The sequence below is a fragment of the Aythya ferina genome (assembly GCF_964211825.1).
Source record: "Aythya ferina genome assembly, chromosome: 3".
NCBI classification, from domain to species: Eukaryota; Metazoa; Chordata; class Aves; order Anseriformes; family Anatidae; genus Aythya; species Aythya ferina.
In genome coordinates, this window is record NC_140298.1 from 45,774,644 (window position 1) to 45,801,754 (window position 27,111).

The 27,111-nt window shown below is 40.6% G+C and overlaps 1 protein-coding gene across 13 annotated transcripts in view; it reads left to right on the plus strand.

Annotated features, from left to right (window-relative positions):
- The window catches only part of RPS6KA2 (ribosomal protein S6 kinase A2), a 303,450-nt gene that overhangs the window by 214,917 nt on the left and 61,422 nt on the right, over nucleotides 1-27,111 (plus strand). For all 13 annotated transcript variants that reach the window (XM_084513721.1, XM_084513720.1, XM_084513724.1 and 10 more), the window contains 5 exons: nucleotides 12,020-12,100; nucleotides 12,903-12,982; nucleotides 17,610-17,716; nucleotides 24,964-25,001; nucleotides 25,776-25,918. In XM_084513721.1, coding sequence (XP_084369847.1) covers nucleotides 12,020-12,100; nucleotides 12,903-12,982; nucleotides 17,610-17,716; nucleotides 24,964-25,001; nucleotides 25,776-25,918 — 449 coding nt within the window. The remainder of the gene's footprint in view (nucleotides 1-12,019; nucleotides 12,101-12,902; nucleotides 12,983-17,609; nucleotides 17,717-24,963; nucleotides 25,002-25,775; nucleotides 25,919-27,111) is intronic.

A 27,111-nucleotide genomic window follows, 5' to 3' on the forward strand; every position in this document is an offset into this window, starting at 1 on the left:
ATGTCATTACAAGGAGAAGACTGAGGTTTGTGATAGGAACAAGACAGGGTCTAGCCTCCTCTACAATGTCAGGAAGCAGGCAGTAGCTGGCTGCCAGCTTCTCCAGAGCATCACCCTCCTCCAGCTGCTTTCTGCTTGGGATCCCAAGAGGGGGCTGCAAAGGAAGAGGGCAGCTCGGCTCAAGTGCTGGCAGAGCAGGTGGTCAGGGGTTTCACTTGGAGAAAAGGGAGCAAAATTCAGCCCTATTGCTGTGGGGAATGGAAAAGGCTTGAAGGAGGCTCTGCCTTGCAGCTGCTCCTTGTAGTAGGGTAACAGCAATAGTGATGCATGGATCTTGGTAAGGCTATTTTTGATCTAGGAATTAAAGCTCAGCTGAAAGCTCACCTGCTCACTGCAATTCTGCATGGGGTTTTCAAGTTGATTCCTGATTTTTCTTTTACTTTGCTGGAATATTCTAACAAACCTTATAGGCATTAATCCTGGTGCAAATGACTGCTCTGTTTAAGTCAGTCACCCAAACACTTGTGTATGTTAGTTAGGTCTAGAATGTTTTTCTGAAATGGACCTTTATTCAGTTGGAGTCAGTGAAGTAGCACAAAGTGAAAGATTCAGTCTCTTTCTGCTGCTGCCAGGGCAGGCCAGCTTCTTACTAAATCATTATTTATTTTTTTTGTGTGTGCCTGGTTCTGTTTTTAAAAATGGGTGAAGAGTTAAGGCTGCAATCACAGCTCTTTTCTCTGCTCCTAGGGGTTTGTCCTGTTAGGGTTTGCCTGACAAAGTCTACGTTTATAGGCTCCTCCTGTTTATATTCCTTTCTTCCCTTTTATTTTGATAAATAATTCTTCTCTCTCCATCATGTTTATGTCCTTTAAATATTTATCTGCTCTCCTCCTGTCTCCCTTTAGTCATTGCTTATTAAAGTTTATGTTTAGTTCTTGGCAGTTACCCAGTGACATAGGAAAAAGAAAGATTTCCTCTTCTGCTGGGTATTCTTTTAGAGTTCAAGCAGCCACAGATATTTTCAGAACTACAGGGACAGAGATGCAGATGGTGAGATCCTATTAATGTCAACGGCAGTTTTACTACTGACTGTTTTAGGGCCATGATTTCACCCACAGACTCTCTGAACTTAGTCACATCTTCCACTGGGCTCCCTATACGGGAGTAGAGTCTGGGCTGCAAAATCATTTGCAGTTGTTTGAGCACTGTGTTTCTCTCCCTGCAGGAGAAAAAAACTAGACCAGCCATTTTTTTTTTTTTTTTTTTTTTTTTTTTCTTTCCTTAGTATTTGTAGGGCCAAGTCTTGCTGGTTGCGATGCTTCAGTTGGTGACTCGTTAACGACATGAGACCAGGCTTTTCCTTATGCTCTAATTTAGGACATGACCTCGCCTTGACTTCACACCCTACTTGCTGCTTGGGCTGGAGGTTTATTCAGGGCTTCTTCAGTGACAGACAGCCGTCTCACAGATGCTCATTTCCTTCTGCAAGGCAAACATATCAACTGAGCTATATAAAGCATGTCTGCGTAGCACATTGAGGCCTGGGCAAAGTGAAGGTTCAGTTTGCCTGAATGTTGACATTAAACACGGCAATTTTCCTGAAAAGTCTGTGTCCTAAATTCCCATTTCCACCATGTGCAGGTAACTCAGTGGGATGGACTGTGGTGGGCCTTGTCCTGTGGGGTTTGCAAACAGAAGCTGTGTCAGGGCGTCAGATCTCTTAAATAAAGTGAGGCTCCTTGTGTTTAGATGATTAGCCGCTATCCCAGCTTCTTCAGTGACGTCTTAAACATACTAGTTGCTCATTTCACAAATCAAAACATTCAGAATTTAGAAACTAAAATGTTCATCCACAACATTTCCTTAGAGCAAGTAATATTGCCTCTGTGTTTACTGAGTCCAAACAGCTTACTGGAGCAAGTGTTTGGAGTGAAAAAGCAGCTTGGTGTGGCTGTGAGCAGGGCTGCTGCTTAGCTGGGGTGAACATTAACATTGCCTCGTGCTCCATGACAAATCCATGCAACCACCCCTCCCAAAGAAATGTGTGTCATCAGCTAGACACAGCCTTTCCTTAGCCCTAGCACAACTAAGCTAGCAAACAGCTCTCAAATTAAGGTAGTCGCAAAAATATTAGTTATTTTTTGTGTCACTACACTACACTTGGAAGACACAGGAATGGATGGTTTTGCTTTAAAATGCCTTGTGGGTTTGGTGAACTTATTTTCCCACTAGCACTTATAACTTCTCTGACTCTTCTGAACTCTTCTATAACTCCTATAGCTCTTCCAAATTTGCATTACAATTGACAGATAAAAGGTTCAGCATACCTTTTCTAGTAGAGTGTCTATTCACAGGGAGAGCAGAACTGTTAGGGGAAGTTGAATTTGAGCTATCATTGACAGTGAGCATTTCAGTGCAGGCAGAATGCTCTGGTTTAGTTGTATTTATTTTTTTAAATGATTTTATACTTGTATGTTGTAACCAGTATTTAAGAAATAATAGATCCAATTTGAAATTAAAACCCTTTAAAAAAACATTACTTTGGTGCACCAAAAACAGTTTTTTGTAACTTAATTTTGGCAAAATTTGCTGAATTTAGGCTTTTTGTTTCCATTCAGAAGAAAAGCCACAGCAAAAACATCTTTGAAAATGTCCGAAATTACAAGTTTTAAGCAGCTCTATAGCAGACATTTACCAGGATTAGTTCAGCCTATGAGCAAAACCGCCCTGGTGGCAAATTACAGCATCCCAGTACATGCATTCTCCACAGAGGGATAATACTACATTTCTTCTCCTTCCAGGAATTCTCACTTAATATTGTATAAAAGATTGTTGGTCTTTTCCATAAAAATCCCAACTGGACCAAGCAGAAGATTCCATACTGAGTCATTGAGGAAATATTAGGGTCTCCTCTAACAAAATAGAATGGACTTGAGTGGGCTTTAAATCACAGTTTCCAGCTCTGCCAGGCCTTGCAAGTGAATTAGTGGTTGCCCAAAGGTCTTGAAGGAGAATGATCTTCCCTTCCAATACTACTAGCTTTTTAGGTGCAGAGAGTCTAAATAAAGGGATTTTTTTTATTTTATTTTTTTCCCCTTGTAAGGGCTGGCACAAGAGGGAATGCCTCTGCATTTTTACCTCTGAGTCAGTGGTTGCTCCCAGTAGTTTTCAACCAGAAAAGCTGTATTTTTGCCTTTGAAGATACTCTGCAGAAAATATTTGTGGTGAATGGCAAAACACAGACAGTTTCACACTTCCAGAGTAAAGTAACCTGCACAGTTTATTCAGCCCTGACTGTAAAACCCACAAAACAGGTGTGTTTTAAGAGCAAAGAACACCAATAATTGATTAAACCATGCTGGACTTGAAGCTTAAAAGGGAAGTAGTGAAACTGGTTATCCAGAGAGAGCCAGCAGCTCCTGGATGCCTGAATCATCTCTGTCTCAAGCAGGACAAGAGAAAAACCATTCTTTGTTGCTCCTGTTGACTTAGCAACATCGCAATAGCAAAAACAAGGCGAACACTCATTTAATACTGGAATGTCCAAGGATAGGAAACATGAAGCTTGGTGCTGCCTCTCCTTTGCAGCTGTGTGCTAGTTGGCCAGCACCAGCACTGCAGAGTGGCAGCAGCTGAGAGGGAGCTAGAGCCTGGTGGGAGAAACAGTGATGCCAGGGAAGTGTCATGGAGAGCACTTATCCCTCCTTGGACTCCATTTAAGAGGAGGGTTGAGGGCTATATGCACTTGTAGTGTGTCTTTTCTCAGTTGGATTCTTGTAAGTTGGTACCGAGTCTTAAATTTGTGTGTGGGGGGGGAAAAAAGGGCAACTCTCTCCTAACAGTTTGAATCAACTTTTCTTTATTGCAAAACATTAAGAAATAGCCACCAATTTCTCCCTTCAGGACAACAACATTTCCAGAGCTACAAATGAATGGCATTTACGGGCATTTATGAACTTTAAGGCCAGCCCTTTTATTGGTTTCTCATTTGGAAATTATACCTTGTCCTAGAACATAGGTAATTATTGCCTGTCAGTGAAATAGTTGTTATTGCTTGCAATAATAATAATAATGATTATATACCTATTCAACTAAAGCAAATATAATGCAAAATAGGGATAGGCCACAGCAGAATCCAAGAAACAGAAATATCTCATGGTTCACTTGACACAATAACCTGTCCACTAAGGTAAATAAGTTTAAATAAAACATTTGCCTTATATCAGAAAAAGATAACCAAGGTGTTGCTATGTAGAGGGGTTGAAAACTTTCAGTTTCACACAAGTCACAGACAGATGTATTTCCAGCTGTGCATTTTGGCTTTTTTTTTTAGAGGATGTTTCATGCTGGCAGCTGGCAGCTTTCTCTGCTCTTCATCAAGCCTTTTATTCAGTGTTTTTTTCACAATGTTAGTTAGATCTGATTTGTGTGATTGCGAGGGGTGTAACTTCATGGGTGTTGTACATCACCGTAGGATTTGGCTTATTGGATATTGCTGCACATCTGCTGTTAAGAGACCTTGGCTGAGGAAGGAAGGGGTTCACATCTGTGTGTATCTAGTCAGTCCAGCTCTATTTCAAAATGCATGAAAATTCAAATTTCACCTCTGTGTAAGGACACGAGGTTTATACGATCATTCTGTTGGTCTGTCTGTCAGTACTTTACTAATGACAGGGTTGAGCCCACTGGCTAATTTCAACCAAAACCCAAAGACACACTTAAGCTCCTGCAATGTCTGTGGGAAGTTTTGGTCAAGGAGCCAGACCCCAGTTTGTGTCCCAACAGAGAGGAGGTGGGAGGTACCAGAGGTCCCCCTGGCAGGAGCAAGCCCCCAAGCAGCACTCATGCCAGATGCAGCCCATGCAAGATCCGGGGCTTGGGAGGATGCAGGAGAGAGCTCAGGTAACTGCAGGGAGGGAAGCACTGTGTCTGTGTAAGTCATGAAACTCTTGGGAGTGAGGCTTCCTTGGGTCTCCTGCTCACACAACTTGTTTTTCCTTTTCACTGTCACTAAAATATTTTGTGCGGCTTTTTCAAGGATGCACGTTAGGGCTTGTTGTTTTGGGCTTTCAGGGATAGTTAGGGATTTACCATTTATTGACTTGTGTTTCAATAAGTCAGTATGTCCTAGAAACCTATGTTTGCTCTTGACACTTCCCATTTGATCTGTTTTGAAGGATGGACTTCTTCAATTTGTCTTTTAATTCTTTTTGGAAGATTGAGCAGTGGGGTAGTGTGACATTTAGACAACTTTTCCAAATATTTTGAGAGGTGATATCATGAACAGGTGATAAATAATATATTTTGAAGCTGAATATTTGAAGATTTGGGTTAATTTAGATACATCTGTCATTCTAAATCAACACTAAAGAATTCAAGCTACTCTAATTAAAAAAAAAAAAAAAGCAGTCTGTTTTTGTTTGTTTGTTTGTTTTAAAGCGAAATGTGTTGTTTTATATATATATACCAAAAAAAAAAAAAAAAAGTAAAAAAAATGGGGAGAATAAAATTATCTCCTCCAGATCCTGGTCTCCTAAAAACAGTCTGTGTCCCTATTGACTTTTCAGACTGCCCTTATACAGAGGTGCATTTTTTGCCCTGTAATTCTGCTTTATTCCATTGCCACAGCAGCTGTAGGACTGAGTAGTAAAGCTCTGGTTGCAATGGCTCTTCCCCCATCTCTAAAAGGTTCAATCTGGGGGAGAACAGGGGATCTTTCTTGCAGTAGGGTAGCTTTAATAACATTATACACGTTTCAGAAGAAATTCATGTAAAATCTCTACATGTCCCTACTGGTGTACTTCTGCATTCAGGTGGCAACAGAACACTTTTTTATTTTGTGTTATAATAATGCTCTGCTGATAATATAAAACATGAAAGGCTGCTGTTTAGAAGACTCTAGTATAATGCTGTGTGGAACGTAAGTGCGATAAAGCAAATAGTATTTCCAAGTAGAAACACTGAAGCCAGATTATGATTTCTTTTGGAAAGCCTGCATTTCTCCATATCTTGTGTAATTAGTCACCAGACAAGTACTTTGTCTTCCAGACGTATGCAGTGTGGATCTGAAATTAGAATCTAACTCTCTGCTTTTGCCTACATGGGTGAGCCAGGGGGGAGGACTGAAGGATTGAAAAGGATGTAAAGGACATACCACATAGTTTTACATACATATTTGATTTTCTATGTCATTGGTGCATTCCAGTGCTGTGTAAAGAATTTGAAATGGAGTTGTGTGTCCCCAAGTCTGAGTTATATTTTGCCTTTTTTCCTCCTGAGACACGTTGATGAGTTTTAGGGAAGTAAAAAGGTAATGGATGAAATTTAGATCCATTTTTTTATTCACTGATTTCTCCTGCTACTGATATTTTTAAATGCTGATATGATTAACATAGTTTCTAACTGCCCCCGTTCTTGCTTTGTTAATTAATTAGGGCTCTATTCCCACCTAAGCAGGGATTTTTCTTATCAAAAGGTCATTTTAAAAGTCGGGGATGGGCAAGTCATTTATGATAAATTATGTTTTTTTTTTTTGTTTTTTTGTTTTTTTTACAAACATCTGAACAGATTATGAAATCTTTCACATTATTCAGGCATTTTCTGTGTAAGTGTGTTTCTCTAAGTGGCATTTGCTGGTGCTGCACACAGAGGGGGATTTCTCAGGGGATTAAGCAGCACTTGGGCTTAAATTGTCAGAAAGGACAAAAGGCCATGTGGATGAGCCACCGAGGCATCTAACCCATCATTTTACAACCCATTCCTGGTTGTAAAAGAGAGAAGGGAGGGACCTAGCTCCTGCCCCTCAAGGCAACCAGCAGGTATTCACACAGGGATGAGAGTTATCATGGGAACTGTGCACTAACCACTCACTTAAAAATAAAAACAAAAATAAAAAATAACTAAAGATTTACCACTCTAGTGCTGTTATAGCATGATAGAACCAACTTCAGCTTTAGATACAAAAAGCTTTAGAGTTCATAAAATCTATGGCACTAAGGGACGTGGTTTAGTGATGAGACTTGGTAGGTCAGACTGATGGTTGGAACTTGATGATCTTGAAGGTCTTTCCCAACCTAAATGATTCCGTGGTCTGAATCCTCTTTTTAAAATGTGATTTAAGCGAGAAGCTATTAATTATTTGTAGAAGTGTTCCTCAGTTCAAGTTTTGAATTTTGCAGTGGCCTCAGTTTTGTGAAACTTGCCCTGGGAATTTACTGGAGCATCCTAGCTCTCTGCATGCATTTTGCCGGTCTGTGTTAGTAAGTCAGAGGTGCTCACAGAGTTTGAGTACATGAAAGGCTGTGGCCACAAGTGGAGCAGGGTTGAGAAGAGGCACTCTGGAAGCAAGCATCTTCCTTGTTTGGAGTTTAGCATTGTTTGCATTGGTTGTTATGAGCAGGAAGCATATTTTACATACTGGTGTATGTATGCACTTGCATACCTACACAAACACCCTCTAGAACAAGTGTTTGTCAAAGAAACAACAGTACAACTAACTTATAGATCATAAACAAAAGCTTTTCCTTTTTATTTTTTTTTTCACTTGAAAATTAAAGCTGAAGTGTAATCTTCATAAATTAATACTGACTTAAATTCAGCACTTCTTGACTTAAACAAGGCTGTAAGTAAAACCCTCATACCTTGTAAGACTGCATTTATATGCAGAGAAAACAGAAACTTACTGGAAGATAAACTGAAAATTATTTCTCTTGAAATAGAAATAGATTAGACTGAAGACAGAGAAAACAAACACAAATTTAGGTGATAGCTTCAGGAACAAATTCTTTTGATGGAACTAAGAATTATTCTGGGCAGTAGTGAGAAGGGTAATATTGAATTAAAATGTTTGGAGGTTATTCTTTAGCCAAAGAGCTCCCAGAAGCAATGTTCTGTCTCCACTGAAATTGGCGGCTAAATGGTGTTTAACTTCATGGAGTTCTGACTTCAGTGCAGCTACCCAGTCACTAGAAATATAACGTTACTTTCCCATTATGGTGAATTAGCTATAAATTTTAATCAGTATTACAGTGAATAAATTAGTGTCTCTTTTATAAGCTCCCCTTTTACAGCTCCTGTAGGCCACAGTTTCTCTAATTACAAACTCTCACAGGGTTGGCTTGACATCCTACTGAACTGCTTCAAATGTCATTGTGTGTGCATCAAGGGAGGTCCCTAGATTATCACGGCTTGAAAGTGTACATAGCTAGAGAGACACTAACTCTTAAAGTGAGAAATTTTGAGAAGTTCATTGGCTGAAAATTTATCTTTTCATATTTAAACTCAACCCAAGTTACTATCATGAGAGCTTCAGAGAAGGAAGCAGGATTATGGTTTTATTTTCTTTTTCAGAAACTAGACTGCTAGTCCAGTATTGAGAAGAAATATTTTCTTTCTCCTTGGAAGATGCTCTGAATATATTTTTCCCTTTTTCCCTTTCTTTTCCCATGGTTATTGAAACTAAAACAGCCCAAGAAATATAATTCATACTTTAAATGAAACCCTCTCCTTAAGCATTTGGTGTTAAATAAAATAAGTGGTAACATCCTCTTTGATTTTCAGAGCTAGGTAGATAGAAGCGAATAAACTGTGTTTATCTGCATACATCTTCATCTGTCTCCATTTCTCTTTCATAGCACATTAATACCTAGAAATAGGAATTGCTTTTATTTCAGGGTAGTAGGTGCTTCCTCCTCTGTTACAGGTTCTGCCAGTTTTGTCTCTTCTGAAACACCAGGGATTATTTCAGGAACAGCTAGTTTGCCCAAGATTATGCAAATGATCAACATGGCTTTGTGCTCGTTGCTTCAGGTTATATGCTCTGCTTCTGTCTGATGTATGATTTAAGGATAAACTGCAAAACCCACCTTTCAAATCAAATTGAATACTGGGTAGAAGGGGCAAGAGTTTAGCAGTTTTGTACCATTTCCAATGGCATTTTACTCATATAGTTAACTAAGTGGCATAGGCAGGATCTGCCTAAACCACCTGCACTCCCCACACTGTGTGTTGCTCTGAGCCCCTGCAAGTGGCTGAAAGGAGGAAAAGGGACCTGAGCCTCAGACTTTTCTGAGGCTGTTGAGCTCCAGCGCTGCCTTTACAGGTCTGTGATATGACTGTCAGAGAAAACAGGCTCACCTGGAAAGGAATCCATACAAATATGTCCCTTCCAGAGATTCAGTCATTTTGGAAATGGGAATCTGAGAAATTCATGGTGAGTTTGCTGGTCCCCCAATGAGACTAGGCAAAATAGATATATTTACTTGATCACCTCTGTAGAAATACATACCGCTAATGTTCACGCCTTGCACTGGAGCAGCTATTCAGACCCTGTCCCTCTTTATATATACAGCTGGAGTCCCTGCCTACCCAGGATCAAGAAGGTTGAATAAGCAGTCAGAACTAATTCAGATCATATATGAGCAATTTGGCCTAATTACCTGACTACCAGGATGTAAGAACTAGAAAGGAGGCTCCCCCAGAGGAGCAGGCTGGGACAACTGGATGCTAGAAAAGTCTCCGAAATTCAGGAGAGGTATTTTCCTGCCCATTATATGTAGAAGGTGACAGAGAAGTCAGACTGAGATGGAGCATCATGTTGTGGAAATGTTACATCAAACTGCCTACTCTTCCTAAGACCTTTCCTGATGAATATGAGACCCAATCCCAAAAATGTAGGTCTGAGGAAGAGCAGGGGAATTCCTTGGTGTATAAGGAATAAGAGAAAAGAATTTTTCCCAGGTGGATGCCCTCATAGAGGCAACTTGTGAGTATAAAATCAGTCGTGGACCAGACATATGCAAATAGTAGGGTAAGAAAAAGATATAGAGAGAAAGATGGTGGATTTGACCTGCTAGAGAGTATAATTAATAGCTTCTATAGTGGCAGGATTGGAAAAGATCTCGGCCTACATACCTTCTGCTCTCAGAGCATTTAAATCAGGCAGTGTTTGATGCTGGAAGATGTGTAGGGCAGGTCACCAACTCATGTGCCAAGCTGTAATCCTGATTACAAGTTCCAATTATCTCTTCTGGCAGCCACTGCAAAGGCAGTGATTAGAACAGCTTTGGAGGAGTCAAGGTTCAGGAAAGGCTATCAGGCCATGACTCTGGGGAATGAGGTGTCTCCTGTGGTGACATAGCCTTTGTTGTGCTTTGCTGTGCCTTCACCTGATCAGAGGTTGAAATGGTGGCAGTGGGAGGGCATGCTGCCAGCTGATTGTTAGGCCTCTGTACTGCACAAGCACACGTCTGTCTTACAGACAGGCAAATGCTGGCTTCGCTGCTGACAGTGGACTGCTACTTGGACAGATAACTGCTGCTCTCTGCAGCCAGCACTCCCCCTGCTTTGAGATTACCAAAGTCTGTGTCCGTGTGCTGCTGCACTCAGGGTTGGGTAGCACAGGTAGATGGATGACAGCGTGAATTGCATCCGATGGCTGTTCTTTGCCCAGCGTGATTTATGCTGTTATCCAGCTGTGCATGGTAAGTCACCCTGCTGGTGTACAAAACATCCTGTGGATTTTGTGGGAGCTGTCACTGTGCAGGGCCTCAGATTTCATCAGTCTGGTTACAGAGAAGCACTTTATTTAGCTATCTAACCAAGCTTAATAGAAAATATCCCACACAGTGTGTTCAGCAAAGCTCACCCGTCCACCAGGAGCTCCTGGAGCCCAGGAGCATTGAAGCATATCACAAAGGTTTGTATCTACAGCATGAGAAATACACCACTTTCACATATGCTGAGCATTTTGTGAGTGTGTGTTTTGTCACTTTTGTTCTTGAGATAAGGCTAAAATTTTGAGATTCCCTTTGTTTTGATTTTTATCTACGAGGTAACTTAGGTCGAGCGAACTAGTAAGTCTTACATAGCTATTGATCCAAGTAAAGCATCAAAATAGCAAGAAACCCAAGTGTTCCTCCACTCCTATTTAAGGCTTTCAGATCAGCTGGTTTGGTCCTATTTCTGTGCATCAGTTCTCAACGTGCAGCAGCAGAGTATGTGTTTTCACTACGGCATGTTCATTACTTGGTTGCTGAGAGTACTCGGCAGATCCACAACACATGCGGGCGATGACAGAATCTCGCTGAGATCTCAGGCTTTACCACCTAAAATAGTCTCATAGCATTCCTCGTGGATGCTTTTGGCTGCAAAGCGTATTGGCATTGTGTAACACAGAGAAAGGAGAAGAAAATTGTAATACTGTCATTACAGAATTAGGAAAATAGTGATTGACTGAAAAATGAATGTATCAGATCAGGAGCTGATAATCTGGGAGCTTGAATCCCCTTCAACATCTGAACATTGTTAAATGTGTTTGCTATGAAACCTTCAGCATCATTTTTGATTAATTTGAACCCAGCTCACCTCTGTAGCTATTTTTTGTTACTCTCTGTTCATCTCAACCACAAAAAATATTTTTCTCACTGTTATCCCACAGGAATTTCTCTCTACACAGGAAAATATTTTTTTTTATTATTATTTTTAATCAGCTCTTTTCTTTATTACTGATTGTTTGGGGGTATTAATGGAAGCTTAAAATATTTCATATAAATCACTTGCAGAGAATGTTATTCAGAGATATCTAATAAAGGCTGCTAGCATCAGCACAATACAAAAAGTTAATTTGCACAAGGTTAACCCGGCAAGCTCTGGGACTGATACATTCCATTTAATCTTAAATGAGATAGAGTTATTAATTCCGTATAGTTTTAACTCACATTAACATTCTTTTTTTTTGCAAAGCATAATCACTTCCCCCTCACTGGTAACACTGTGATGCTTTTAGTGAGGGCTGCTCTCTGCAGAGGAAGGGATAGTGCCTCCCTGAAAATCTTACAGTGTCAAGATAGTCAGGAAAAGGGGACACTAGAGAATGGTGTGATTTGCTAAAGGTCACACCACAAACCCTCAGCAGACTGAAAAGCAGACCCCAAACCACCTGAAGCTCATTCCAGTACTGTACCCAGTGGACTATGCTGCCTCTTAATGTATTTCTGTTCTTATTGTTCTTTCTTTGTAGTTCGGGATCGGGTACGGTCAAAAATGGAGAGAGATATTTTGGCAGAAGTGAATCATCCTTTCATAGTCAAGCTTCATTATGGTAACTATAATAAAATGCAATTTATGTTTGTTCTTAAATTTTTTGGGGAGTTGTAACTAGCTGTGTTATAATTTCATATAAGTATCCCCTGCCTACATACGACTGTCTCTAAGAAAATCACAGAGACTAACTCTAAGAAGTTCTTCATTTATATCGAAGGAGAATTTTAGTATAAGCAGATCTTAGTCATTCGTCCATCAAAATACATTTGACATAAAGTCTAATGTGATATATTTTGCTGGTAAGGTAGCTGGTGAGTTACATCTGCCAGTCCCCCCCACCTGCTGTCAGCTATCATTTAAGAAAACAGAGGATCTATTTTTTAATAATCAGAATATTTGTAATTGTGTCTATGAATGCTGTGTCTTGCTGGAGTTGCCTTCCTGAGCCTCAGCAGCTCCCTGAGCCCCCACACAGCCCCGTTATTGCTGTACAGAGCTTTCTGAGGATGCTGTGGATAGTGTGGGCTCTGCCCTCGCACAGGTCTGGGAGCTGCTTTCTGTGCCCACCCCTCAGTGACTCCTGGTATCTTTTACAGTAGAAACCAATATTAATTTGTAGGTGCTTAGAATGGAAAGGAATATATTAGTAATATATCATTGTCTCTCAACTGATATCGTTTTCCCCATAGTCTAAGCTAGACTGCTTAATGCTGTAGAGAAGTTAATTCTTCTGTTCTCTAAGTGCTAAAATGACAGGAGAACTAATATAATGAATGATACACCATTAGTCAACAATATTTATTCTTCAGAGACTTTATCTTGATTCAAATTTCCAACATCTCCATCCTTTTCTAATGCAGCATTTCAGACAGAGGGGAAGTTGTATCTAATACTAGATTTCCTGCGGGGAGGGGACCTTTTCACAAGACTCTCCAAAGAGGTAAGCTGATAGATTTTAAATTTAGAAATGAAAGACTATCCTGGATTTCCACAACTCCAATGAAGCTGGTGGGAGTGCCTTGAGAATAGCCCTGATATATATGTATGTGTGTGTGTGTGTATACGTATAACAGAGTTCCATCTTTAAGTGGGTTCTTAATAATTATGTTTGAATTATACTATAGGAAACACAGCAGATAACCTGTAAGTATCACATCACAGAAAACTAGAAAGCCATTCCCATAGCAAAAAAGCTCCAAGTTCATTGCTCACAGGTGTAGTGGGTTTACGTGGCAAGGTTTTGGTAGCAGGGAGCCATAGGGGTGGTTTCTGTGAGAAAGATCTAGAAGCTGCCCCATGTTTCGGAAGGGCCCCATTGTTTTCCAGATCCGAGCCAATAAGCGATGTTGTTTTGCGCCTCTGTGAGAGCATATTTAAGACAGGGAAAAAACGCTGCGCCACACAGCAGCCGGGAGAGTCAAGGGAGTGAGAGAACAGCCTTGCACCAAGGTCAGTGTAGAAGGAGGGGGAGAGGTGCTCCAGGCGCCGGAGCAGAAGTCCCCTGCGGCCTGTGGTGAGGACCATGGTGAAGCAGGATGTCCCCCTGCAGCCCATGGAGTACCACGGTGGAGCAGGGTTCCACGCTGCAGCCCGTGGAGGAGACCACGGTGGAGCAGGTGGCCCTGCACCGATGGAGGCTGCCGCCTGTGGAAGACCCCTGCCGGAGCAGATTCCGGGCCGGACCTGTAGCCCGTGGAGAGGAGCCCACGCAGGAGCAGGTGATCTGGCAGGAGCTGCTGCCCGTAGGGGAGCCAGGTTGGAGCAGTTTTCTCCTGAGGGATGGACCCCGTGGTACGGACCCATATCTGGAGCAGTTCTGAATGAGCTGCTGCCTGTGGGAAGCCCACGCCGGATCAGTTCATCAAGGACTGCATCCCGTGGGTGGGACCCCACAGCACAGGGGACGAGAGTGACCGAGAAGGAGCGGCAGAGAAGAAGTGCTGTAGACTGACCATAACCCCCATTCCCCGTTCCCCTGCGCCGCTCGGGGGGAGGAGGTGGAAGAGGGTGGATGGGGGGGGAAGGTGCTTTTGTTTTTTTTTCCTTTGTTTTCTCACTTCTCTCACTTGTTAGTTGTAGGCAATAAATCTTACTATCTCCTTATGCCGAGTCTGTTTTGCCCGTTACAATAATTATTGCGTGATTTTCTCATCCTTATCTCAATCTTTGAGCCCTTTTCACATATTTTCTCCCCATTCCTCTTTGACGAGGGGGAGTGAGAGAGCGGCTGTGGTGGAGCCCGGCTGCCCACTCGAGCGGAACCACGACAACAGGACGCATCCTGACTGTGATTAGAAGCAGCATGAAAATCCCATCCCCAATTTGTTCTGCCTGGGGCATGGGCATGGAAGTGTTGTAAAAGCACAACCACTGCTGGCAGAAAAAAGCCATCGGTCGTGGGCTGACCCCTGCAGCAGGTGTGCAGATGGAGCAGGGCATTGGTCACCAGCAGGAGCGTGCCATCTCCTGCAGCTGCTGCTGGGAGCAGGTCAGGGCCACATGCTGCCCAGGGCTTGTGGTTTGGTTGTCACCTGCTGTTATACCTACCTGGGGACAGCTGCTGCTTTTATCACCACGCTGGGCTCAGTCTGTTCCCTGCCCTCTTCAGCTCCCTCCTATGGGGACATGCTGCTGATGAAGAGTAAGAAATTCAGGAAACCAAACCTGAGTCTCACTAATGCCCACAGGGAGAGGCAGCAGCAAGTTTTCCAGATTCACTGGAATCACTGCATTCACTGGAGCCAGGGGTTGTTTGGGGTCCTGAGGTCTTGTCTGTGCCCTCGGGTTTGTTGTCACTGGTGTAGTGTCCTCAGCCCTTGGTCTCTGTCCAAACTGCGGGAGGGGTGCCAGCATGCAGCTGACCCAGAATCTTTAAAGATGAGATAAGGATGTCTCACATGACATCTTGAGGGGGACCTCTGTTTGATCTTCTCAGTTAGAGGAGTTATGGGTGGACTAAAAAAGCTGTGAGAACAGTACTTTCATCCAAAAGTTCCCGAGCTGTTTTTTCATCAGGACGAGGCAGTCCTGATGGTGGTGGCAGCAGCTCCTGGTTTGAGAGATGCTGCAGTGGAGTGGGCTGGCTGACTGTTGTGTCCACTGTGGTCTGGGAGATGAAGTGTTTGCTTTCCAGGCTTGTCTGCTAATGCAGGAAGACTTTCGCAATAGGTTAGTTGCAGTGCCGAGCAAAGGTATTTTACTACATTGTACCAATTATTTTTAAAATGTTAAAAAGGATTAAAGAAAATAAAAATATCTTCCTGCTGCTTGCCATGAAATCAGGCTTTGTTAGCGACATGTGCTGTCTTAAAGAACCTCTCTGATTTCATGGGAGAAAAGAGAAGTGTTTCTTGGCACATTCTGCACAATCAGGGGACTTGGAAGTGAAAGAGCAAATCTTAGCTTTTGTACTCCAATGAAATTTCAGATTTTCCTAATGCTTTTACAGTTCAGTGCACCCCACTTTATACTATCAAGAATGAGTCCTGTTAACTTGACAGTCCTGATATATGCTTCTCTTTTCAGTGCTTGCAACTCGTCTTGTCTACCTATTCTTTGCAGCTCTTTAGTGGCAATGTATCACAAGGGAGGATGTTATAGGAAAACTCGTACTGCTTGCAGTTTATGAAATATGGACTTGGTCCAACTGTAGTGATTTTAGTGGCCTTTCAGTCAGATCACATTACAGCATGCGTACATGCAAAGTTCATTTCTTTCTTGTCTGTCTTTCTGAGAACTGTGACTTTAACAGGATATATTTTTATAGATTAAGTTTTTCCCTGATTCTATTGATTTCATATCATGCTTAAATTATTTGTTTTAAACCATATTAATAATCAAAATTTATTTTTATATTTAATATAACTTATATATATATCAGAGTTCCTTCTATCCTTTACAGTGACACTCTTAATTAAATTGTGTGACATCTGCCCTCAGAATCCTCTAGTTTTGCTGTCAACCTTCTGCAGCTTCTCAAAGCACTCAAGTATTGTGGCTGCCCCTTTCCAAGAGCAGAGGCTTAATTTTAAAAATAAGCTCAACAACTTCTACTGGACATATTTACATTTACATATGACATGAAAATTTGTGTTGAGATGAGTCATTTTACTTCTGTCATATGTAGTATTTTCACTTGTGTATCCAATATATCTGCTTCTCCTTCTGCATTATTATTGCTGTATGTACTGAACTTTAATTAAAGAGAAGTTAATATCATCTGAGTTGTAATAAAAGTTGAACCAGAGGGTTTTCTTGCCATATGAACTCTGTTTCTCTGAGCTTAGTGTTTGGTAGGGTTTTCTTGTTTGGTTGGTTGGTTTTGATTGCAGAATTTTTTTCACACCTAAACCAGAGCTTTCAGTGTTAGTAGTAGCTGTGTCAGATGTTGAAAGGAAACAACCAACATCAGCTTAGACCTCATCAGGCCCTGTGTGCTGGCCAGCACATTGTTGCTCAGGACATCTGCACCCGGATAACTAAGGCTCAGCACAAGGTCCTGCTCCCTGATCTGCCTCTGTCCCTGGCTCTGGCTCAGGATGAAGCTGTTTGTTCTCTCACAGCTAAAACACAGGCACCTCTGTAGATGCCCCTTTGCATCAGGGGAGATTCTTCTAGCTGCCATGCACAAGGATATGCCAAGTCTTCTTTTTTTTTTTTTTTTTTTTTGCACACACCTCAAATGCTATCCCAGGCTGCACACCTTCAAGCAGTACCATACTGAAGATGCTTGGCACCCTATGTCAGATATTTTCACCTGGAAAACCATAAACACAATGCTGTGCCCCAGGACTGCAGCAGTGCTATCCTGGGTGTATGGGAGACACAAGTACTATGTGGAGTGAATGAGGCCACACGGCTCTAAAAGCACTGCCTTGCAATGTAGCTGCAAGCCCCTTCCACTCCTGTGCAGAAGCTGGGGGTATTCCCCTGTGGCACATGCCTTTGGCAGTGAGGCCAGGGCCTAGGAGTCTGGTGGCCACTAAAGGCACTGAAGAGACCCCCTGCAGATTCCCTGAACCCTCGATGCATGGAGGCTTCAATCCATCTCTGAGTGTCCTCGCGCTGTGTTATTCTGCTCATATTTGGAAACGAGATGCGTTTTTGTTTCTAAAACAAGAAGCCTTATGCTTCCCCAGAGAGGTTCCCCATATTATTATGTGAGAATTTAGGAACCAAATGCCAAGATCTTAGCAAATTAAGAAATGTGAAAGCAATACGGGCTGCAGTGAATACATTGAATTTTGCCATTCACTTCCAAAGGCTAAGGAGTTAGAACCTTGTTTATATTATTGCGACATGATGTCATCTAAACAGATCAAACAGACGAATGAGAGCAGCATGTTTTAAGGAACAGAAGAAGTACTCATCAGATCAAGTTTTGTTTTATAAGGAGAATCTGGTAAGAATTGTTAATGTGAGCTCAGACAAATTATGGAAAATTGAACCTGATATGATGGGCCTTCCAGCTTTCCTGAGTTAGACAATTCCTTCCCCATGTCTGTTTAATGCAAGCCAGCCCACCACTGTCTAGTAAATAGACATGTTCTTCTTTTCCTTCTCTCTAGGTGATGTTTACAGAAGAGGATGTCAAGTTCTACTTAGCTGAGCTGGCCCTGGCTTTAGACCACCTCCATGGGCTTGGAATTATTTACAGGGATCTGAAACCAGAAAAGTAAGTTAATGAGAAAGAGTGAACTGAAACATAAATACGTGAGCTTTTAGGTCGTTTCTGCTCCTCGTCTTGCTAACAAGTCAAAAGGTACCAGAGACTCTGTCTTCCTTCCTGTATGTGAGGCAGTACACAAGAGCCTAACTGTCAAGAGTAGGTTTTGTCCACTCCATGTAAGTTGATAAGGTAAGGAAGTACCATATCCTCTCACAAGTGAAGCTTGGGAAGTGGTGACATGTGGTGGAGCAGTGGTTGAGACACCAAATACAGAAGTGGCTAAGGTGGTAATAAGTGGAAGACCCCGTACAGTCTAAAACAGAAGCAGTGCAGTCTCTTTACCAGTGTTTATTTTCAGTTATTCCACTAGGCTGGGGCATGAATTGAGCTCTGGTCTCCACAGTCCCATTCTCCAGGGTCTTCCTATTATCTCACTTAAGCATGAAGCCAAATACTTAGCTGCAGTGCAATGTGATGTGGCCTCAAGTTTATGAATGTGCTCAGCGCAGGGTTCAGACCTGTGCTGTTGACTTCAGCAGAACAATTCATGATTCACACCATTTAATCTGGCCTTCCCTCTGATGGGTATAGACTGTTCAAAGCAACTCCTCTTCCAGGTCATACAAAATATGTCTTGGCACTGTTCAGTTTTACTATAGCCATTGTTTAAAGTAAATGAGAATCTCTGAAAACTAATGCAACTAACAATTTTGATTAACAATTCAAAATATTGTCCCAGAATGATTCTAGATTGCTTGCTATTCCTAATGTGGTTCTATGTAGGTTTTTTCCTTCTCTTTTTTCCACTGCAGTACATCAATAGACTAAATCACAGCCACAGTGCTCTGACTGGCAGTCATGTGATATTGTCTTTATTCTGTTCCACTTGGATGGTGCTTTGCTTGCATCTTCTGTGCCAGTGCTAATAAAGCAGGCTGCAACATGTCAAAGTTACCAGCCTTTTTAATGTAATGGTCACGATCATTTAGAAAAGTTGACCGCTGAGAGCAGTCTGCTTGGCTGCTGTTTACAATTCCAAAATAGCAGAGCAAGCCTTTTCCTTTTGTGATACAAAATTTTAAAATGCAAATCTTTCTTTAAAAGCTAATTATATTACTGTCACGTTCACAGGAAAAAAAAAAAAAAAAAAAAAAAAAAAGATACCAAGATTAATTGAAATTGGATTTTGTAGGTAAGAAGCTGAAGGAGAGGAGATTATTTATCTATGACATAGTACTATAGTACTATAGTTTTTTGCTTTTAAACTTTGTTTCTGGTGAGTGTTAATATGAATCGTGTACTATTTTTCTTTCTGGTGTTAGATGCTGTTTTTCATGTAAGCTTGTGATATATGTAGCTGCTATTAGAAGCTATCCAAATATGACCCTGTGTATTCAAATAAAAGTCATGGTGCTGCTACATTTACAGGCATACACCTTTTCTTTTTTTTTTTTCCTTTGGGAGAAGTCAGAAACCAAGGAGAAAATTAAGTGCTTGTCAAAACTATTCACTGTATTTGAGACACGCAGAACCTGATTTCGCAGGTTCTCAGCGTTATGTGTCACTTTGCATTTCAGTACACATCTCTCTCTGACTTCAGTTGCAAGTGAGAGAGTACTTACTCTTTCTGCAGACCAAACTGCAGTGTCTCATATCAGGGATCAGTGAATTGGGAAATTAGAGCTCACCTGAAAAAGGAAGGTGTCACTGATTTGCCACTACCACACAGAAATAAGTAGAAAAGGCAAAAGTGGAATCCAGTTCTGTGTTTTCATGTCTTAAAATAAGTTAGCCATCCCCTTCATTCTTCAGCTGTGCCAAAATCCCTGAATACTATCTATCTGTTCTGCTACCTGTGGCAGGAGTTTTTTGGAACAAAACAAGAAGTATCTCCATGCAATTAAAGACCTTTAGAGAGTAAGGTCAAACTAAGGTGGCAGCCCTCATTCTGGTGTTTCCTAACTTTGAATGTATGTTTTTACAACTTGACTTATATAATAATAAAATTATAATAAGTGTAATTCTTTATACTTATATATAAATATATATATATTGTATTGTTAAAATATAAATATATATATATTGCTTTTACTATTGCTGTACAAGAATGGGAATGACCCAGACTGGTATAATTGATGGTCATACCTGGGGATAATTCAAGGCATCTGTTTAAGTACACACACACACACACAAAATTCTTTAAAAATAGCTTTATAACCACTAAACCTATGTGTAGCCATGCCTAGCAAAGCAAAGGATGATTGACTGTGGTTTCACTGGAGCTTTAAGTTTAGAATAGAAAAACATGTACAGGTGAAAAACATGCATTCTGAAGGGGAAAAGTGTTATATTTTTAAGTTACATCTAGGAAAGGATAGCTTTCTAAATGAGACAATAACAGAAAAAAAAAAAAAAAAAAAAAAAAAAAAAAAGGAGTCTCTCAGGATAATCTCATCCTCCACTTGTCCTTGTGGAGGGTCAAATATACTAAGGTCACTGCTAGTGTGTGGCTAACCTGTTCTTAAAATAGCTGGTGAAGACTCCAGAGCATCCATAGCAGACCTCTAGAAAGATGCTCTTAAAATCTAACTTGAAATTTCTGTGCTGTAGTTGCAGACCATTGGTCCTTGGCCTCTACTCCTAGACTCCCCATGCGGCATGTTTGCACTCGGCAGCAGTCATAGGGAATTGCAAGAATGGCCTTGTCCTTAATCCTGACTTCTGTATACTAAACAACAAATTTACCAAACTCTTTTTAACTCTTTTTTTTTTTTTTTTTTTTTTTAAGTCATTCTTTCTAGGCATTCAGTCATTCTCATTTCTCCCCTTTGATTTCTCTTGATCCATATCTCCTCTGAAGTACACAACATGAACTACACAACATCTTGGGGAGAAGCATTACCAGGCTGAAAGAGCACAAAAGGTTTACTCTGTCAGTCAAAATGGAGATAAATTAGTTTGTAATTTCCCAATTCTTTTTTTCCCCTTTTGCTAAAAGATAGGCACTGCATTTGTCCTTCCTTCATTGCTTAGTGCTTTTGCTGTCCTCCAGAAGCTCCCAACAGTAACTGCTAATAGGTTTGAGATTGCTTCAGTCAGCTCTGCAAGTATCTTAAAATGAAGCTCATTGGAATTGTTTATGGCAAAGAAGAGTGGTTAGAAAATAGCACTGTTCAGACCACTTGAGAGAACCTCAGTACATTAAAATTTCAGGTTCACCATTTTTTTTAAGATTCCCTGAGCAAAAAAAAATCATATTAACAATTCAAAGCTATGATTTAATTTTAACTGCATCCAGAATATATACATACTCAGGGAGTTGTTATAAAGTTAGCTGTACTTATTTCAAAAAGGCAAGCAATTGAGTTTGCTGGTTAAAGTCTTGTATGGAACAAGCAGATGCTGCTTCTCTAAAAACACCGAAGCTAGTTTCTTCTCTTTGGGTTGTCTTGGTGGTTTCAGTGGGATGCTGTGTGGAACAAGGTGCTGTTCAGTCACATTAAAACCTCACTTAGACCATGAGACATGTTTCTGTTTAAGAACTGCAGTATCAAGCTATTCAGTATGGCTATGTTGAGCTAGAAAAATGGGGACTTGTAAATTAGTATATGAAATATGTTATTGCTTATGCTGTGGTTTAAGAGTATGGATGACTTAGAAGTAACTCTACCTTCTGAGAATGTAGAATTTTATTTATTTTGCCTGTTCTAACTCCAGGTACCCAGCTGCATCTTGATAGGCTTCTCTTGTAAGGGCTTCAGTTAGCAAGGAGAGGCTTACGTTGTGATGCCCTCAGCTGTCCGTAAAAGGGAGAGCTCAACTGCTCATGTAACAGCTCCTGAGCTGTTGAACATATATTTAAACAAACAAACAAAACAAAAAAAGAAAGAAACAAACAAACAAAAAGGCATTTAATACAGCATATTGTAAGCCATGGCAATTTATTCATGAGTGTAGCTCTTTATAGGGAAGACCTTGGGATCAGTAAGGGTCAAAGGCTTTTGGTGGAGGATTGCTATCAGCTTCACAAAAGCAAACTGTCCCATTTGGGGACTTCATGGTGCCAATGAAACTACAGCAGAGATGAGTTCAGCATAAGACTGTTCAGCGTACCTGAGATAGTATGGCAACATGCAAACACTGGAATGTTAAAAAAAGGTGGACTGCCTGGGAGAATATTCATTTCAGGGAGATATTTTGATATATTGGATATTTGGGAGATATTTCACTCTGTCCGGTACTTTCATAACAAAGCCTGCAGCCAAATTAAATGCTCTCTGTGACGTTTCAGATTTTGTTTCCAACCTGAGTTTTTGGCTATGGTTTCTGAAAAACACGAAGTGTGGGTTAAATTCTCTGCAAAACTGAGCTGACTTTGAAAGAAACTTATATCATCACAAAACAAACAGCAACAACAAAAAACAGAGTTACAGCTTCAATAGGTTTGGCAGAACTTCACATTAATTTGGGTATATTGGAGCTTTAAAATAAAGCCTAAAAGACTTGACTCAAAACTACAGATAAAAGAGAGAAATAAGAGAGAATTACTATGGCCTTGATTTAAGATACAACATAAAATAATATGAACAGCTAATATTCAAAGTCTTTTATCTCTGTGTTAAAGCTGCAGGAAAAAAAAAATAATAATAATAAAATGAGGTTGCAGTCCTAGCTCTAACACAAACTTCTCTTTCTCCTGGTGCTAGCCAGGGGAACGCCTTTCCCCTGCTAGCAGGCTAACTTCTCGGCCTCTGACATGTAGATTTCAGCTTTTATTATCCCAAGACATACTTTTAAATTGAAGTCAGTGAAAGCAGTTTTGTTTATTTATTTATTTTTGTGGGATCATCCTCAGGCTAAAATGTTGTTGTTGTTTTGAAATAAAGAACAGGTTGACAATGGTAGTATCCTGTAAACACAATTGAAGTTTAAACTAAACAGATAAAATGGAAAAATCTAATAGTGAAAGATATCACTCACTGGAATTACAGCCTAGTTTAACATTTAAGTAGTCAACTTTTTTTGTTTTTTACTATTTCAAAGCATTGGTTTAGGAAAAAAAATATATCTCAAACCTGAATCAGATTAACAACTTCCAGTTCTTTTTTCCCTTCCCCAAAGTAGTAGTAGTAGCTTATTTCAGATTACCTGATCCTACAAACCCTAGGTAATACAATTTGATTGTCACAATAGAGTTTCTACTACTGACAGTGGGGGATAAAAAGGAACAGTAAAGTGATAAAGATAAAAAGAGAAGACAGAAAGGATGATTAGAGAGGAACTTTGCTTCTACAGCCAAAGAAAAAATATCTGTCAGTTGCTGTAAGCTGGGTATTTAGCAGCAGATACGTTGTTCTTTGCTTCTAAATGTCACTCAAAGCTGTTCCACTGCAGTATGCTATTTTCTTTTAACATCAAATATAATTTTTTAGCTCATAACTATAACTTTCTATGCACTGGCAGATGGCAAATGTGGAAACCCCCAGCTGTCCAAAACATACTGCCAGGGGCAGCATGAAGCTGAAGGCAGCTGAGGGCTCTGTATAAGGGTGTATTTAGGGAACAGGAGGGAATTATAGACTAAGTTTTTGGGGACATAGGCTACACACATGTAGGAAACCAGGATCCATATATTTTGTTGCTCATGCAAACATTTAATGTGAGAAAGTATACATGTACTTCTGGGTCACTTAACCCAAGAGAGTGTTATCAGTCTGAGAGCTGCATGACTGCTGCCTTCATATCTAATGGAGGCGAAAGGTATGAAAACCATATATTGCCTACATAGAAAAGCTACGTGAATTTTCTGTAGGAAGTCAGTGGAATATAAAATTAACATTTCTGGGGAAAATCCCACTCCTCTTGAATTGTGCTGTTACTCACAGGGGCTCCCTGGGCATGGGACAAAGTCTGGGGTGATTCCTGTGAGCTGTGCTGCCCTGGCCCTTCTTGCAGAGCTGGGTCTGTGGGGTTCAGACGTTCATGCTCACTTCCAAGCTGGCAGGTGTTTCATTCTGTCCTTTCTGAAGCACAAGCCTCTTGTTTATGGATTATAGCCACAAAAATACATTTAAGCAAACCTGTTATAGGTTGGTACTTAAAAATTATGCCTGATCAGGAAAGCTGGAGAGAAAATAGAAGTGAAGAGGTTTTTTTGAGAAGAAAAAGCTTTAATTATTGAACATATAGTAGTGACTCAGCTGCTGGCCTTTATTTGATGAATTACAGAATAACAATCTGTTCCAAATGCACACACGAATGGCAGATCATCTCTTTTCAATTATGTTTCAGCACAGAGACAACCTTTCACAGAAGTTACACACAACCTTTCCTAATGTGTTAGTTTTTCTTCTGTCTTGTTTTAGTCCTGAATAAATGGATTAAAGTGACTTTCTAAGAGAATGAAAATACAAAAATAGCTGATACCTCGCTAGACCAGTTTGAAAAGACAAATACACTAAATCTGACTAGGACTGAAGAAACACCACCTTCATTACTATGTCAGTACTAATAGACAGAAAAATTACCAAAGATCATTATTTTTCAGTTTCAGTGTGCCTTCTTATTTCTGTAAAAAAAACTAGCAATGCTTTTTGCAAACTACAGTCAGTCATTTTTCTCACAGAAATGTTGAAGTGCCTTTGTGAGAATAAGAAAAGTTGGCAGGTGGTAAACGTGAGAACACTTGGATTTGGCTGCCAGGCTGAATTTTCATTTATGCTTCCGGACAGAATAAATTAGCAAGGGCTGAATTACATGCAGCTAGGCTGTGACTAGTCATTATGCTCTGTGATCACTTTCATTACTTCAGCATGAACATATCTACCTTTAGAATTAATTTCAGGTCCAGAGAGTCCAAGCCTTTATTATTTGTGCCCTTGCCTTTATTATTATAAGAACAGGGGAGAACCTATAGCTCCTTCTCCTGCTGGAAGCAAATTCTCTGCAGCTGTTTACTTTGAACACCCTGTTCTTTCTGAGCTCAGTTCACATCCCCATCCCAAGCATGCTCTGGAGAAAAGAGGAGGCACCCTGTGCAACTGCCACAGGCTCTGCTTGCTTCAGGTATGAGATCAGTCATGCCTTTGGGGAATCATTTTTCTTTCTGGAGGAATATAATGCACTGAGGGTTTGTTTGCAAATGTATTTGAATCATGTATATCTCCTTACTCGCCTTAAACATGCTTTATTCATGTTTGTTAACTGTGATCTGTGACCACCTAATGAACTTATCTTTGCTTCTTGCTTTACAGCATTCTTCTTGATGAAGAGGGACACATTAAGATAACAGGTATGTGAGGAACAGAAAACTCAATGCCTGTGAACTGATTTTTTATTTTTATTTTTTTGTACTACGTTCCATGCAACTTGGTCTGTGCCTGGAAAAATTTTGCTTATGAAAAACTCAGAAGGTAGAAGAGTTTCAGTATTAGCATTCTTTCCTCTGGCAATTCATCAAGCACTCGTGTGCTGCACATCACATGGAGAATACAGTATTTTCTTGGCAAAATCATTCTCCAGACTGAATTGAATCTTTTAATCTCAACTGCCTACCACCATGGACAGAAGGTTGTTCCCAGTATGACTGCTTACTCCAGATTAAGTTCTCTGAATTTATAACTGAGTAGAGGACACCTTAGAAAACCATTCCTTTGCTACTCTGGAGATGCTGTCTGTCCATCCTTATAACTGTTTTCCTTCTGCAATTATTATTCATCAGAGTAATCTGAGCAAGAATGCTTACCAGCATTCTTTGCCAAACCTGAACTGTGTTTCTGCTCATTTAAACATTCTATTCTGCTTTGAGCCAGAACCTCAGAGAAAGGAGTATACTTGCCTTCAAGACATTTTAACAGATGCTGGCAAGGCACTCCACATAGGCAGGGCATAAGTGCACACCTGCCTTTGATCTTTCCACACACAAAATATGTGAGCAGCCAGAAGGTGCTTCATCAGTTGTTTGGTGTGTTTTTCTCCAAATATGTTTGGTCTGGACAGCCTTAGTGAGCACAAGTGTTAATAATCCCTTTTATAGACCTGACATTTTTTTTTTCAATTTATTTAGATTTTGGTCTAAGTAAAGAAGCCATCGACCATGACAAGAGAGCATATTCATTCTGTGGGACAATAGAGTATATGGCACCAGAGGTGGTCAACCGCCGAGGACACACGCAGAGTGCTGACTGGTGGTCTTTTGGTGTGCTCATGGTAATGGAAAAGTGGTATTTGTTTGTTGGGGGGGGTGGCTGGAGAAGTGATCAGATACCTCAGAGTTGTGGGGGTGAGTCACTGATTGAAGATGCTTATTAGTCCAAGAGCTACCATATATGAATACATCACAAGGAAAAATACCACAGTGAGAAAGGAGCTATCTGTGCTAAAAAATTATGTTGCCCCAAGAGCCTTTAGGAATAAACCTGTCACAAAATACAGTTAGCCTGAAAAGTAGAAGGAAGCTCCTGCATAAGAGATGAGTCCCTAGAAAACACTTTCCAAAAAGATCTCTATGATCTCTTCACTAACTACAGTGAAGCTGCTTGGCTGATGACAAGGGGTTGATAACACGCTTGTGAGAGCTGCAGTGTTTGATGCTGGGATGCAATGCCAGAAAAGGCTCTCAGAGAAACATTAAATCCCGCTCATGCCTGCCTTTCCAAAATTAGGTCTTTGAGCTCTAACCTGCTTCCTCCTGTACCCATCCCGCCTCTTCAGTCTATGGTGTCATTACTGCTGAGCAGGATGAAGGGAAGGTTGGGGGAAGTAGTTTTGTGACATTGCTATACGTTTAAAACCTGTAGGTTAAAGCACTGTACATGTAGGTTTTTTGATGTGGTTACTCCCAGTGTCATTTCATCAAGCATAGCACTGTACCTTGAGCCTCATTTACTATTCCCGCAGTGATATGTTCAGGTAACAAAGATGAGGTTGCCATCCTGAAGCATGCAGGCTGCAGGCCTGTCCCCTCACTCAGGGCACAGCCACTAACAGGCAGCCACAATGCAGCTAAATTTCCTGTGGCACAGGAATTACTTCTGGTAGCTGTATATTATGTTACCCACCACAATGCAAAGAGTTTGTTTCAGTTCTGTTTGCCCTAAGTAAATAAATAGCATCACCAAAGGAAGCAAGAATAGGAAGCAATTTGCAAACCAGGAACATGTTTGAGGGGGTCTACATCACTGATCTAGCTGGTCGACAGCAGCTAATCTAGATAAACATTGCAATTTATTACCTGAATTTAAAAGAACATCCTTATCTCCTACAGACATAAATCCATTTGTGGGTGCTGAGCACTTATGAATCATGTATGTTTGTTCAGGAAAATCAATAAGTTATGTCTCATAAAATAAATACACACCAACCCTTTAAGTTTTTTATTATATGTTTATTTTTGGAGGATA